Here is a 16,890-nt window from a genome sequence, read left to right as displayed (position 1 = left end):
GGGCTTGTTGAGCGCTGTCCCTGGTCCTGAAACATCAACATTGGCTTCTGCACGCCGCTTGTTTACAAGTCCCCTCCCACCTTAACAAATCATCTTTAGGGTCTTTTCTTGGTGCTCTCGACACGACTGATCGATGTCCTGGGCGCCTGTTTACCTTAATATCCAATGAATAAGTCATTGCATGGAAGACTGTGTTTGCGATTTGCTGGACGGCATCAATATACCCGCTAAGTGCATCATAAATCAATGGCACACTGAAGTACACTTAGGAGTTAATGTCAAGCTTATTAGCATATTCAGATGTTGCAGAGAGGCATTCAGCTGTCTGCAGCCCAAATTGTACTTTGGTGAATACTGAGTGTTGACTATTCAATGAGTGAACATTTGGACATATTGTCTTAGATTATTTGTGTCCCTTCTTTCCTTTTCAGTATTTGTCGTTAATGATGGCTCTGCGTCAGCGCTTCAGGCATAGCATCTTTCAGCGTATTTAGTGAATCGTCTCGCCTGCACCCTGTTTCCCAAGCTTTACCATCGAGGCTCACTGGATCATTTCTCACTTTTGAACACAACGATGCTTTTCTACAAATGCCAAGCACTGGCGGTGTTCACAGTTTGCTTTCTTGTTCGCACAGTAGTTTATTCCATCCGAAAATGTGGACAGGACCTTTGTCGGGATGACCAGGTCTGCTGCGCACAGGGAAACAACAACACTGCTGTCACCTGTTGCAAGCAGTTCGTGGACAAGACATACTACAACATCGCCATGGTCACCCGGAAACTTTCTGGGGTGCTTATTATGCTGCTTCTCTTCGCTGTGGGATACTTTGTCCAGCGAATGTTGTGTTCCAGATCCAGGCAGCTCACCCCACCAAACAACGGACACCCAACCGTTACCACGTCACAGGAGCCGCTTATGGAGAGCAGCACACCGGACAGCTTAATGGATCCAGCTCCTGCTGCTCAACTGCCCTCATACGACGAATGCAAACGCCTGCCGACATATGAAGAAACAGTGCGGGATGGGAGCAGAGGGCGGCCGCAGTTCAACATGGGACAAGCTAGAAGGACGTCCGTCGGATGAATTAGGGTTTTACTATATGGCACTATAGTTTCGACATTTGAGATTGTGTTTCATATAGCCTAATTATAATGGACATTTCAGAAACACAAAACCAAACTGCCCAGGACGTTGTCTGCTATTTCCCCTGCAGCAGCCTCAATATTGTGCCTCTGTGCAAGAAACGTATGACATACTAGCCATTTTATCGCTTATTACTCCACTTGTTCCCAGGAATGTATCAGCGAGTGCTCAAGGTTAGTTATATTTTTGAATAAGGCACGCTTTATTAATAGATTTCGAAATATGAATAACTAATCTATAGCTATGGTTTATAAATCAGTAATAACCTTTAATTAGAAAAAGTTTGGGGTTGCCATGTCGTGAAAGAAAATCCCTTTTGGACACTTGCTTTTTCTTTATGGCTCTTTAATTCCTCACGAATTATCTTGAAATTAACATGTATTAACAACTTAACATACCAACTAGATTGATAATTGTAAAAAAAAAAAAAAGCTTTATCAACATTTATTACATCATTAGAAGGTCAGCCAAATGGTTTTTTCATAACTGCAGCAGCCTCTATATCACCAAACTCTACATGCACTTGTCTTTGTTACTTATCTTGCTGATCCTGCGTCAGTGAGATGCCTCCCTCCATGCATCCAAGAGTTTAATGTAATAATGTAAATGCCCATGGCTTAGTGAGACAATTGAATTCTGTTTAATAATTGAAAGAAGATGCAGCACACCGCTAACATCATACATTACCGAGTGTGTCTGTGGTTTTAATGCACAGCAATAGACGTCATGGTATCTTGTGTTTCCTGTGGTAGGCTATCCATAATAGTGTCACAAGACGTAGCCTAATATCTTCACTCACTCTAACGTAAGTAGCTTGCAAGATTCTGTAGTCCCTGTACACCGTGCGCCTCCATGTGCATTAAAGATATGTAGGCCTATAGACTTAACCAAAAGGTCTGATCTCTTTAATTGATTGTTGATATAAAGCGATTTAGATCTACGAACTAATTTTAAAAAGCAATTCGTCATATTGTCAGTGGTTTGAAAAGAATACATTTCACATACAGTAGGCTACATGTTTTATGTGTTATTTGACCATCTGGACCACTCGTCTGAAGGCTTCTTCAACTCCAAATCCTGTCGATGCGGAACAAGGCTGCACGAACCAATCCCGATCGGAGCAAATCTTTCTCAGGTTAAACGTGTCCTTGATTTCAGTGACAGTCAGAGCGCCGTTCACGTCCTGTTTGTTGGCGAGAAGAACCAGCGGACGGCCCCGCAGCTGCTCACTCCTCAGTGTGTTCTCCAGCTCCCGCCGCGCTTCCTCCAGGCGCCCCCTGCTCGAGCTGTCCACAACAAACACCACAGCTGCCGCGTCCTGGTAGAAACTCGTCCAGTGCTCGCGCATCTTTCCCTGGCCACCGACATCCCACACGGTTAAGAAGATGTTCTTCCTGTTCTTTCTCGCCTCAAACATTTCCACGTTGAAGCCGATGGTAGGCACGGTGCTGACGCACGCGTTGTGTTTCAGTTTGTAGAGGAGAGTCGATTTCCCAGCGTTGTCCAGGCCCAGGAGGAGAACGTGGGCTTCTGGTTGTTTAGATCCTCGCTGTCCCATGGCGACGTGCACATATAAAGACATGGGATAGACACACATTTCACTTACAGTATCTTTTGACGTAGTGTTTGCTCAGTGCGTTACCCGGAGTTTAATAGATTAGCCATTAGCTCCAAGCTGACTGTAACTCACGTCCAAGCTGACTGTAACTCACGGCTCACCGATAAGGTGCCACACCAGGGAGCAAAGTTTGTACCAACCAGAGGATATCCCTTGTTTATATACGCTGTAAAGTTATGCAAACGTATAGCATCTGTAAAAACAATATTGTTCAGCATGTTATGCAGTTACAATGTGCTAATAGATTACACCACCTTACCAAATTATTTTACTGAAATACATTCTGCTACCTAAGTTCACAGTCCAAAATCACATTAAAAAGGATAAGCATACATCCATTGCTATACCTGTTGTAAATATTTCTGTCAATAAAACCCACTCTAGTATGCTTCTGAATCAGAAAGAATAAAGGTAGGGGAGACATTTTTTCATTTTATGTTTTATGTAAGCCCATGTTGCACAGTGCATTTGATACATTGCATACAGTAATTTGCCTGAATTTACATTCTGACACAGTTCAGGCATTTTAATCATATACAACACAAGTTGCGTCAGTGCAAGTGACAATCAATGGGTAAACATGGAACACTATCTAGACTTCACCTGCCAAAGAAAGAAATGCAGTTTCTAACTGAACCAGCGCTGCCCTTCTCTTAAATAAATAAAATAATATGGCAGTTAAAGTCTTTAAATCCTTTATTTCAACATACAAAACAATTTCAAACAGTCCATCCATCTTGACAGAAAAGTGAAATGTCAAGTGGATGTTGTATTCCTCAGACGAACCACTTTCACCAAACAACCTCAAAGTTTCCAGAGCTCCTCAAAAACAAAAGGAGGACATAAACCCCTTTGGACATTGTGTTGCTGTGACACCCTTCAGTTACTGAGGGACACATTGTCCTAAATCTAAAGGTTGGTCGGCATTGACCTCCAGTCCACATTCAAACTAAACCATCAATCATGTACACATGTATTTTAAAAGATGTCTGTATGATATTAAATACAGTAATATATTGAATTCTAAAAAGATGATACAGTCAAATAAAAAAGGAAGGAAAACAAATGAGGGTTGGTCAGCCATTGGAAGGATGCACTTGTTTCCGTTAACACAGTTGGCCAAAGTGCACTGTGATTACAAACCCCTCTATATAGCAGAGTGGTTGACGTTAGCTGCCATCACAATGCGTTTACACAAAAAAAGTAGGGCAACTCTACGTACTTACTTAACCCAAACTCCCTTCTTTCATTTGATCTACTCCTCATTCTTCTGAAAATTCAACAACAAAAAGGACTTAGGTGTATTCATTCTTTTTAACTTAAACAAACATAGCTCACAGTTATGTTGGAAACAAACAATTTCCCAAAGAAAACACGTTATCTCGGTGCGCGTAACACATGGCACTCTTCGCATCCTCTCATCATCTTCCTCAGTCTGACACTGAATACGTGAATGTCTCATATAGACTAAATCAATAAATTATAGTGATCAGTCCAGCCAACTCTTCCATGTTTCGAAGACGATTTACATACACCTTGATTCCGCGCGCCGCAGTTTGAATGCGCCATGATGGCGCACCTCGAACCCAAATCAGCATCAGCGGCATCCTGCTGCTCGGAAAACGCCAGAGCTTAAAAATGACGCACAGTGTCCAAGTAGCCTACGGGGCGCTTCCCTTAATTCCATCGAATAATATCACCTGGAGATTTAGGTTTTGTATCAAGATCTGAGCCAGTTCTCTCCCGGCTTCACCCACACGCCACCGGTTGGATTGTCCATCACGTACACCAGTCCCCCGGCTTCACAGCGGCTTTGGGTCCAAGAATGGAGTGTTGACTTCTCCATTGCCCGGGGGGAAGAGTGAAGACAAGCCGGCTGACTGGTCACCTTCTTCTGAATGTGGACAACGGAGGGTGGAGTACAACAAGCGTCGATCCGCTGATACATGTCCACTGTGCCAACGCTGTGGAAAATCACCCGCGCTTCTATGGAGGATTTGGAGCCTTGCTGTCCCATATTGAAACCTAAATTCAAAGTGAATCAAAAGCAGAAATGATTAATTCGTGCTTACGTCTGAGGGTTGGCTGAATGTCAACTTTCTTCCTCTGGTGGCTGCCCGCACTTGTCTCACTTATTAAGTGCCAAATCTAGCCTAAATATTATAGGACAACGAGTTCCCGTAAGGTTGTAGTGTGACACACTTAATGGAAAGACACAGTCGGCTGTATGGTTATCAGACGCCTGAATGTTGCAACACGGCTCTTAGGCATTTGGATGAGTCTATGTCCGAGCTATTCTGAGTCTCTCCACCTGGTAAAGAGCGTCAGTAAACTTGATATGACCGAGTGCTTCCGAGCTGCCTGCGCCCCTGGGGGCTGCAGCGGGGTTGAGTTACCATGCACACTGAATGGCAGAGTCATGGCATGGAAAGCTATTTGTGGTCCGAAAGAGGCATCCCGGAAACACTCAGAAGACGTCACTTGTTTCCCCCAACCTTACTCTCTCTCTCTCTCCTCATTCTTTTGTGATTGTGCATCACCAAAATAATTTACAATAAACAGGTTCTTGAGACAGGTGGTTGGTGGCAAGAGAGCACAGCTGATTCAAGTCCTGGAGAGGTGATACAACTTAGAAGAGGGGAAGCAAGGCACTTATTACTCAACTGCTTCAGTGCATTAATGTGGTAAAATGCACTGACGTGTGGTGTATATACATATACATATATATATACATATATATATATATATATATATACACATATACTTATATATATATATATATATAAGTATAGTATATGAATGAATAAGTGGTGGAAATAAATACATTTTGAAAAGCTTAGATACCTTATTTTAAAAGGACCTTTGAAAATAAAGAGTTGGTGTGTTTTGGTGAGCGTGCTGCACAGTTAATGCAGCCCAGCTGGCTCTGAGATAATAAAGACTGAAGGGGGGAAACACATTCCAGATGAAAGAGTTTGTTTAATACGGATAGTTTACATACAGAATTGTTTTACACTGCTTTTTCTTTTTACACTGCGCATCCGCTCACCATGTGTGAGTCACTGATGGCTTCTCAAATTAAAGGGATGGGTCATTTTTTGTAAACTTTTGCTCATGTACAGAAGGACACACAATTAATATACAGTATATTGATTTGGCAATCCGCCAGACACCAAAAAAAAATAAAAAAAAATCAACAAATAAGGCATTAGGTAAACTCTTAAATAAAAAAAAAAACTTCTCTCAATTAATGCGAAGGTCATGAAACAGTTGTAAAACATAGTTCAGAACATAAAACGTATAAGTCTGGTTTACTGTAACCTTCCTTGACAGGTTGTTGCTGATGATGACACCAGTTGTATTGCTTCAGGAGCATATCATGTTACTAGCTACAAGCATTCCGGCTGTACAGTTCACCATGCGTCGGTTTCTCATGGCAGCAGAGGTGTGGAAGTCTGTTGCACCTCCTGTTTCGTGCTTTCAGGTCAAAAGGCAGCCAACATTGTGTCAATGAATACATACTGTATGTACGTACTTTGTTCATGAACATGGATCAGCCAAAGCACATGCCCTGATACAGATGGTGTAAAACAACTTTGATTGAACAGCTTACATTAGTTCCACCAAGAGGTTAAGGTCAGGAAGTAAATCAAGTTGTACATACATAAAAACCCTCTTGTATTACTGAGGACATACAGTGTATATGTAACAATTCACCATTCCAAAAAATAAACATCTGAAAAGTGCAACTTTTGACATAACTGTTTGTGTGTCTGTGTGCATGTGTTGTATGTTAGAAACAAATAGTAAGTAAGAAATACTACAACCCAAAATCTATCTTCTGAGTATCACTAACCTTCGGTTTACTCAAAAAGCTGAAGTCAAATTTTGCAGTTTCAGCCTTCAAGAACAAAAGTGGCCTGAGGAGCACATTGATTGGTTCATTCATTATTTTGCTGGTTGGCTGCTGCAAACAGTTACATCCATAAATTGATCAACTTAAAAAAACTGTTTTCTTATTCCACCTTTGAATGATACATGACTTATTACATTTTAAAATGGAATCACATTAAACATTTAAATGTCATTTTTTTTGTAATTCAAATTACTCATGTGTCCTATCTTCATATTCCATCTCACAATTCTTTAGTTTCCTGCATAAGCATTTACAATTTCGATTTTGTGTCTGCTTTTTATTATTATTTTTTTTTTTTAAGATTATTTCTTTGGGCTTTTCCGCCTTTAATGGACAGGAGAGGTGAGAAAGGGGAGCGAGAGGGGGAAGACATGCAGGAAATCGTCACAGGTCGGAGTCAAACCCTGGACCTCTGCGTCGAGGCGTAAACCTCTAAATATATGTGCGCCTGCTCTACCCACTGATCCAACCCGTCCACAGATTTTGTATCTGCTTTAACTTAAAGACAGTTCTCCTTCATTTTTAGATGTGTAAGCACCTAAATGTTGAATGAAATCCAACCCACAGAGCAGCAGCAGTATTGTGAGTGAGTATTGTGACACTGTTCAAAGCTGACTGCAGCCAGAGGGTGAAACTACAGATGGTTAACAGCTACCATTTAAGTCTACAGGCAGCCAGTAGTTGATACTCAAAAGTTAGATTTTAGGTGCAGCATCACTTCAAGTTAAACAAAGGTATGGATCCACTGGAGTCTTTTTATGTTTGACATTTTCCACATCAAAAATGTAACAGTATGTATACATTACATTACTTGAGAGCATCAACAAAATGCAGCAAGCAGGGTGGTGTTTTAGCAAATACATTTTCAATAGCTTCCTGTGGTTACACAGTAGTTTTTGAATAGGCACTAGTTGAAGCCTCCTGTGAAGAAGCCTCCAGTGGAGCTGTACCATTCATGTGCATTAACGGTATACAGTAGTAAATAAATCACAGTCTAAAGTGTGCTGGTTAAGAGAAAGAATCCCCTGCCTGGTGTCTGTCTGTGTTTATGCATCTCCACTGTTGGATAACTTCAATATTGTTTCATGTTTTCATTATGAAGTTTGCAGATGGTTATGATATATGTATTGTGTTTAAATGCCCTTATCTCAATCAGAAACCTACAAACAAAACAAAACCTAATTTGAACGTGTTTTCACATGTGTGTATGTGTGTGCGTGCACTTGTACAGTTCTCAGTAACCTTTAACTTCCTCCAGTCCTACTGGGATATCGCACTCGCTGCTCCATCCAGAAGATGTGGAAAATCATTGAAAACATTGATCACAATGTGAGCCCTAAACTTGAGCCTGACCTACTCCCCTGCCTTGCTGCTCCCCCCAGCTCCACTTTTGAACTTCACCACCATGACAGTGATGTTGTCGGGGCAGCCTCGGTAGAAAGACTGGAGGACGATGCTCTTGGCGCCGAAGTGAGGCTCGTCCAGACGCTCGCGGACGAACCGAATGGCCTCCTCGTTGCTGAAAGCGTCCCACAGGCCATCTGATGCCAGGATCATGAACTCTGGCTGCAGCTTGTCCATGTCAAAGGTCATGACATCGGGGTCGGGGATGACTACATTGAGGTTCTTCAGCGGGTAGTCCCCTAGAGAGCGGGACATAGCCAGGATTCCCTGGACTCTCCAGGATCCATTAAAACTGATGAAACCTCCTGGAAGTGAAGAAATAAGAATAAAAAGGTTAGGCACAGTTTATGATCTGTTAATGTGGACATACTGGATATGACGGACCCAGGGGTAGAAGAATTCAGATCCTTTACGGGTCCTTTAAAGTCCTTTAAGTAAACGTACTAATACCACACTGTAAAAATACTCTATTAAGTCCTGCATTGAAAATGTTACTTAAAGGTCCAATACGTAATATATTTAGTGTAATAAATCCAAAAATGGCCCCAATGCGTCATCAGATATTAAGGAAACATGCTAAGTTGAAATACTCTGACAACAATGCTAATGCCAGTATTTTCTCCTTTTGAAATTTCCATTCCGTGACGGAATTTCTGTTTGTGTTTTGGTATCAACTGCCCAGTTTGACAGCCAGGCCGGGTTGCCAGATATACCTGTAAAAACGTAAACCCAGTGCGCTACAGCTGCAATGTTAGTACAGCCATGAAAGCAGCAAACAAATGAACAGGATCAACAGAGATAGATTCTACCTGAGCTAAAAAAAATTGCCGTGTTTCTAACAGTTGCGTGACCAGAGACGTAACAAACCCCGGGTAAATATTAGAGATGTATTTGAAAGATGGAGACAGCTTAGAGCCCAAAAGGACGCTGAGTTGGCTAATTTCCTTCTGAACAGGTAGCTAAGCATTAGCTTTAGGCTAATTTATCACGGCTACAAGGGACGGGCATTTTATGTAATTTCAACATTTGTGTACTCACATTGAATTATATAGAGTACCCGAGTTGGTTACTCACAAAAACAATTGAGACACAGCCAGTAAAGTGATCCCAACTGGTCCTGGCTAACACCACCATGCTAACCCTGCTAACTGCTAACATTACCGGAGGACCAGGCAAGCGGGCCACGGCTGTTTACAACGTGTAGCCTGTTCAGCGGCTGTAGCCGACAGCAGTGAGTTATTTTAAGCCAAGAGAGGGGGGCTGTAAATCCTGAGGGCCGTGAGTTTGCAGTGTGTTTAGCGATTGTTGCTGTAATTCTAAGACAATAAATTGTGTCTGGTAGAGAAGACGGCAAGGTAGTGTTATTTTTAGTGGTTCTCACCGTAATTCTAAGCCGAGGATGTGTGCCTGTCCGTCGGGTGGAGGGGACGGCGAGGTTGTTGTGTTTTTAGCGGTTCCTACTGTAATTCTAAGCCGAAAAAGTGTGTCTTTCAGTTGGGTACAGAGCTCCACATAAGCACGGGCTTTTATGACTGTCAATATAGTCACCATCTAACGTTAGCTACTCCGCTGTGCTGTGAAGTAATGTCTGGCTATGTGAGACAAGCATCTAGCAACATTGTTGTGGATGCTGCGGTCAGCCTGGCAACCTCCGTGAACTTCGAGTCTGAGGAGGAGGGGGTGACGACTCTCTCCAGTATTTTTAATTTGTACTGCAGTAACTATTTTAATCACTAGCTGTCAGTATTACATATTGCACCTTTAAGTAAAAGTATCATCAGGGAAATGTACTTAAAATATTAAAAGTACTCAATGCACTGTTTAATCGGCGCTTTAATCGCTAAATTGTTGGGTAGTTTCATTTATAATAAAACATCATACAGTATTTTGTAGACTGCATGTGTTTTGTGTGCAAAAATCTTAATTTGTAAAGTATCTCAAGTAACTAAAGCTGAATTAATTAATGTAGTGGAGTAAAAAAAACAATATGTCTCTCTGAAATGTAGTGGAGTAGAAGTAGAGAGTGGCACAAAAGAAAAGAGTCAAGTAAAGCACCTTAAATGTGTACTTATGTACAGTACTTGAGTAAATGTACTGTACATTCCACCACTGGACGGAAGTGACAGAAAACTAAACTGAGCTGGAAAAAGCTGTCGTAAATACTGGAGTGATTTGCGATAACTTGATAGGCAGAGTTCGCCTTTGAAAATCCTTTAAATCACACAGCTTAGGTATCTATTTCATCTAAATCTGACCCTGTGCTTTGTTTAACACAATGCTGTTCCTAAACAGACCAACAGATGGCATCCAAGGAGCCTAAATGCATCCACATAAGAGTGCAGTACAGGTGCATTCAGTATGTGATTTATACTGCAGGGTTGTTTCTCTCATCATATACCTGCCCTCTTGATCCTCTTGCGCTCTTTGAGCTGGTACGGCTTGTGGTCATGTGATAGTGCAACAGCGTTCCCATCTTTGTCACACAACACACCACGAGAGTCTCCAACGTTAGCCACTGTGAGTTCTCTGTCTGACAGCAGCGCTACTAGGCATGTCGTTCCTGCACGGGAGAATAGAAGAGAAAGACAAAAAATGTAAGGAAACAGCCGAGAAATCTGTTTTTAGTAAATATTACAACAATTCTGAATCAAATCTGGTTGCGTGTTTATTTTAAACAGTAACAGGGTTGACCACATTTTTTTCCTATCCTACTGCCCTATGTTGCAAGTGAAAATAATCCATACCAGGTATTTGCAAATATTTGTGCCAGATTACATTTATCAAACAAAACAAAACAAAACAAGAGCAAATGAGAGACAGAAAGTCAATGTTTGGTTAAGGTTTGGAATATTATACAGAGGCAGTAAAAGGCAAAGATAACAATGAGTCTTACAACATTCTTGGACAGAGTACAAAATGTCAGTATAATATATCTCCAGGAGTGAAATGGTCAAGAGATCTCTGGTATGATAATATCTGTCACTATTATATTTCCTTTGATGTTCCACACTATAATAAATACAGTGATTTATAAGGATGAGAGAGAGAGAGAGAGAGAGAGAGAGAGACATAAGTGTGAGGTAGATGTATCAAATGCCACCAACGGATCAATGTGGACCGTAGCTCTGAATTTAACAGAGCAAAGAGTATCAACTACAGCATAATATAAATGCAGCATAATGTTACAACTCAGCGGTTTCACTCAGTCAGTATTACAAGTGTATAGAGAGGGAACCTGTGCTAAGAGGATATTGTACAGGAAATTGTGAGATTTAGTGTGATCGCTGAGGTGTTGTGACACGTCGTGTCCTGTAAGAGGCAGAGAGAGTGAATGCTAAAAGAAACGAGAGCTTGAAGACGTAATTTCAACTTCTCTACTTTAACCAATGCCAGGGTGCACAACATTTTATGCGAATGTTTTGGATTAAAATGTATTACAATACATGTAAAGTGCACCAAAAGGACACGCCTGCTAAAACACTTTGTAACATATTTGTTTGTGTACTTCATTTGTGTGTGTGGGAGTTTGGGGTGTATTTTCACTAAACCCTTCAGCTGATTATTTTCATTTCCCAAAACCCTCATCCAGCTTTCTGATTTTCCAACTATTCCTATCCCCACACACACACACACACACGACCTGCTTCATCGTGGTTTGCAGAGAGCTTGTCCAGCATCTCACGATCCACGGTCAGGATGCGCTGCTCCAGGATGCTGCCGTAAGAGAGAGCACCATCTCTCTTCTCTCTCTCAAAGGCCTGCAGCTGCTGCTTCAGGGAGTCTGGCAGGTGGGCCTTCACATAGTCAGCTGCAGCCTGGGGGGGGGGGGGGGGGGTTGGGGGGGGGGGTGGAGAGACACAGGGAGGAAGACAGGTGGATGAGTAAAAGCAAAAGCAGTTACCCTCAGCCCTACAGAAAGTTATGCCTTTCAGCTCCGACTTCAAATACAAATCAGTCTGGATGTGTAAATAGGCAACTCTTCACTAACTTGTTCGACATTACAACTTTATTAGGTTTATATGTATGTATATGTAAAAACGTATTTAAAGCTTGTTCTGGTGCCCCCAAAGAGCCAAAATACTGCTTTAAAGAAACAGTTATTGTTGGTGCTTCCATTTTCTACTAATCAAGCTAAGAAAAGCCTGTTCTTCTTATTCATATACAGTAAGTGGCTGTTTCCCCCTGTGGTTGGCAGGTAATATGGTCTACAACTCATTTAGAGAAGTGGGTTTTTTTTTCATTTCATACAACAGGTGCTCTGTGCTAAATTATTGAACAACCTCCTCTTTCTCCATCCCACCTGCCCTTAGTTATCTGCTTCCTTCCTCATTTTCTCTGCCAAGATTTCCATTATGCTAATGCTGTCGAATCAAATCTGAAATGGAAAAATGATGTACAATCTTAATGTCCCGGTTGATATGGAGTACGTATTTCATATGCATTTCATATTTCTGATGATGTACTACAGCACACATTAATTCAGTCTTATTTCAGTGTTGACCCTTCAGTCCGAAAGCTTTATATGAATATGACCATGCATTTTAGTTTTGATTAATAGTTACCAAAATACAGCCAAATAACCTGAGCTAATATAAACATGTGGTGCAAGAGTTTGTCTTTAAAAGTCTCTGCAGCATTTTATTCATACGCATACTAAAACTGACAACCAGTATAATTCTACCGTAAATGTGTATCATTACTTAAATGGTATTGGGAGTAAAATACAACGAAGTAACGAGACCTGGATGTGATTTAATATTCCTAAATGATCACTAGAGTGTGACCATCTCTTCCAGCTGCCCCCCCCCTTCTCCCTCTATCTCTCTTTTACTGACAAGTGTACTCATTCATTTATTAATTGGAGAGAAGCACTCAGTGAGCCTTGATCAGGAAAAGTGCTTCAAGTGTAAATTTCCATTTGTCGTAAACAGCTGAAAAGGCCAAGGCCAGTGCAGTTTTAGACTTCATAAATGACTCAAATTCCTCACTGTCTGAGGATTTAAGGTTTAAGTGAAGGTAAGATGTTGGACCAACGTTATATTACAGGTTGAGTAATCTTTCATTGACATCGCTGCTTTATTTAAATCCTATTTGCCCCTCAAGTCAGCGTATAACTATAAATTCAATTTTATGCAGCAAAGTAGTGTGAAAGCCTGTTACCTAGTCAAAAGTTCTTGCTTCAACAGCAAATAGTCTCAGTAAATCATGGCAAAAGGGGAGCAGCAGCTTGTGCTGACTTTTATAATTCTGGGCCATAACTTAATGTCTCGATAAAAATACAAAAAAAAAAAAAGGAAAACAGAGAAGCGTTTGAGAAATGTCCTGCATATTTTCAGAGCCAGAACACACTGAAACTGCCAGAGACAGCCTGTTCTATCGGGCCATATTTGGTTTGGCGGCAAGACTTAATTTAGTATTGGGGAGGTTTGTGTGAGTTTGTATTTACAGTTGTGCCAAACTGCATGAAAATGCACAGCAAGTAAATGCCCATGGAGATCCACGCATGCAGTAATATTTACCGACAACATCATTAGCATTAAGAGTCCCAGAAGGTAAACACAGCTTTCCCATCAACATTAGACCCATGTCTGCATTTACTGTTAGTGCTTAGGTTTTAGACTGGGAACACTGTGTGTGTGTGTGTGTGTGTGTGTGTGTGTGTGTGTGTGTGTGTGTGTGTGTGTGTGTGTGTGTGTGTGTATATCTGGTCTGTCATAGCTGAATCCGATGTCAGAGTGACCCATTCTCATTTAGTACAAACCTCATATGACTGTGACTACTGAGGAGGGGGCAACAAAGCACACTCATATGAACGCATAGATACAACAGGAAAAAAAACGGAAAGAAAAAGTGAAAAGAAGGGAGAAAGGGTGAGAGATGTCAGGACAGACGGGAAAAATAAATATTTGTATATGGGACAGGAATAGAAGTAGCAATCCAGATAGGTAAACACACTCTGCTCTCCGTTTGTTGTTTTCCTCTCTGTGGTTAACACAACCCAACGTCAACTCTTGCAACTAATCTTTTCAAAAAGAGAACAGGTAGTTCCCTTACTATGTGTTCTGTAATCAAATGAGAGAAAATGCAGATGTACAGCATGGCAGACACAGGGGTGAATGTTCTGGTGTGACTTGACGTTAAACCAGCAGGAGAACATTTGGATTAAGAGAATGTGAGAGATATGATAAAAGTACTAGTATGCCAGTCATGCCATTCATCTTTAAGTTACATAATACCACTTTGTACACAGAGCTTGAAAAGGTGCTTTTTCAAAAGATATATGAAATTACTAGATTAATATGCATTGATGAATGTGTGTTGAAATAATTTTTTCAAACTAGAACTGAACTCAAATTAGAAAACACCTTAGAGAATAGAGGAAGTAATTTCTTAAGCAAAAATGCCAAAACTGTCACTGCGTCACCAGCCTCTCAAATGTGAATATGTACTGGTTTTCCCCTGACAAAACAAGCATCTGAAGATGTTACTGTGGGCTCTGGGAAATTGTGATGGACTAGTCATTGTTCGACTCGCTATACTGTAGATTTGCTTGCAGTCTAAATATCTGTTCTTATGTTTTATTAATGAAGCAATAACAATAACCGATGTGAAACAAGAAGACTGGGCTCTAAATTATAACCTTAAGCAGTATCATTAAGTGAAATATGTCTACACTGGAACCTCTGGGGGACTAGGGGCGGGGGTGACAGATGGCGTCCAGGACACATGGTTCATAGGCAGCCATGAGAAACCAGTGACCCTCGACAACACAGGGGAGTGGAGGAAAGAAAGACAAAACCTTAACACACATCACACACAGTCTTTGTGATGAATCCAAAGTCAACTCCGTGATTTGGCAGTGGGATGGAGGAGATGTTTACACAAAAGAATACAACGATGGAGGGGAGGGGAATTGTTGAAAATTGGTTGAGTATGAAGTGAGGAACTCAAGTGGCATATCTGTGCCCCAAAATAACTGCGTTCCTATAAAAACCTGAAATGGTGCTAAACAGAGAGTTGGCCTTGTCCTATTGTTATTTTCTATCTCATTATATGATACATTTATCTAAATTAATTATGGGGTTAGAATAGGTTTTTATTGAGTAGGCCTACGCCTAAAAAGCAGCAAATGTTAATCTACCGTTTGCTTTCTCCAAAGATCTTCCAGCCTGTCTCTATCTGCTCTGAATCCAAATGATGCAAACTCCACTGCAGCAGCAGATCTTTGGGTCTGAGTCCAAACAAGCATATAGTCACATATATCACATCGGCCTGCGTACCCTCTCCCTCCCAGCCTACCTCTCCACCGTGACCGTCAAATATCCCGAATATGGACGGGTGGCTCTTGTTGGTGATGTCGGTGAGCACCTCGAAGCGGTCCTCCATGTGATCTCGCCTCCCCTGTATGGAGTACACGGCTACGTTGTTACTCTTGAACTCCCAGGTTTTGGAGAACTCTGCGTCCAGGACACTGAGGCCTCCCAGCCGGTCATTCTGCATCATCTCCGCCACTTTCCCTTTCACCATTTTCACGGCGTCCCGGCTGGACTTGACGATGGTTTTCACCTCGTCCGTGTGAAAGAAATAACTCCACAGCGCCAGACTGATGCACAACAGAAACAATGTCTCAGGCCTGAGGAGAAAATAACGCATAATCCGACCCAGAAGAGACAAGAGCGTCATTGTGTCTCCTATCATCACACGCAACAGAACTGCAGTCAGTCTGTCTGTCTGTCTGTCTGTCTCTCTCTCTCTCTCTCTCTCTCTCTCTCTCTCTCTCTCTTTTGGCTCAATTCACTCCATCGGCTCAGCGGAACTATGAAGAAATCGATTCACTAGCCTACTACGCTGACTGACAAAGACTGGATTTCAACATTGAAAGTGCTCCTCGGAGGCCTGTCTTCTCTACGACGACCGCATTTGCGCAAAGCACGGCAGACTGCCGGGACGCCGGGCCGAGAGGCGCGGAACAAAAGCAGACAGGCCACGGTCATCGACTCGGTCCGTCTTGGTCCTATCTTCTGCTATACAGCTGCGAGAGGATTCTCCGAGTTGAGTCGATCTCTCACAGCCCATTGTAGGATGACGAATATTTTGGGTTAGATCCACCCCGACGAGAGACATGGGAGTCACCGGGGGGGCGAGAGCCGACAGTGTCCTCCTTTTCCGCCGCTGACCCCGTTTCTTCTCTCGGATAGCCTGTGTCTGGTCAGTCTCCGCATTTTTCACACACACACCTCCATTTTTGGAGCTGTGTTAAACCTCCAAAGGAGAGTGAGAATAAGACAGGTGTCCCGGAAGTCATATGTGGTTTTGTTAACAAAGCAAAACACGAGAAGGCGCTGCTCTCTGGTGAACAATGGATGTTTTTAAAGCCAGGGCTTTATTTTGAAAGTATTTAGCAGAATTAAATTTTTTTATAGTGACCAGCTTGACACTGGCTCATTCTTCTGACGTAATTGGCGCTGACAAGAGTGCGCAGCTGCAAGCTTATAGGATGGACGAGCAAAACATTGGATCCAATGACGCGGTCTGCGGAATGAAATGATGATGTCATAACATATCATACTGATATCAAAACTAGATATTTTTTTGCGGCCTGGTTGGCTCATTTGGTAGAGCAGGCGCGCATAAAGGTTTATGCCTCGACGCAGAGGTCCAGGGTTCGAGTCCGACCCGTGAAGATTTCACTGTGAAGAATTCCCCCCTCTCCCTCCCCTTTCTCACCGATCTGTCCTGTCCGTTAAAAGCGGAAATGCTTAAAAAATAAATAAATAGCTAGATACATTTTCACTCCATATTATCTTC

At 41.9% G+C, this 16,890-nt stretch overlaps 2 protein-coding genes across 2 annotated transcripts; both read right to left on the bottom strand.

Moving 5' to 3' along the window:
- Nucleotides 1–2,171: 2,171 nt before the first annotated feature.
- arl14 (ADP-ribosylation factor-like 14) lies at nucleotides 2,172–2,702 on the bottom strand. The gene has a single exon (XM_078264186.1). It carries the CDS (start codon nucleotides 2,700–2,702, stop codon nucleotides 2,172–2,174), a length of 531 nt encoding a protein of 176 aa, XP_078120312.1.
- A 3,019-nt stretch (nucleotides 2,703–5,721) lies between these two features.
- Nucleotides 5,722–15,840, bottom strand: ppm1la (protein phosphatase, Mg2+/Mn2+ dependent, 1La). Its single transcript, XM_078263746.1, has 4 exons — nucleotides 15,382–15,840; nucleotides 11,723–11,897; nucleotides 10,481–10,642; nucleotides 5,722–8,387 (listed from the first exon to the last, which is right to left on the bottom strand). Exons 1-4 carry the CDS (start codon nucleotides 15,778–15,780, stop codon nucleotides 8,032–8,034), a joined length of 1,092 nt encoding a protein of 363 aa, XP_078119872.1. The 5' UTR covers nucleotides 15,781–15,840; the 3' UTR covers nucleotides 5,722–8,031.
- Between the last annotated feature and the right edge of the window lie 1,050 nt (nucleotides 15,841–16,890).

Source organism: Sander vitreus, chromosome 12 (genome assembly GCF_031162955.1).
Source record: "Sander vitreus isolate 19-12246 chromosome 12, sanVit1, whole genome shotgun sequence".
NCBI lineage: Eukaryota > Metazoa > Chordata > Actinopteri > Perciformes > Percidae > Sander > Sander vitreus.
This window is presented reverse-complemented; position numbering and strand designations above follow the sequence as displayed.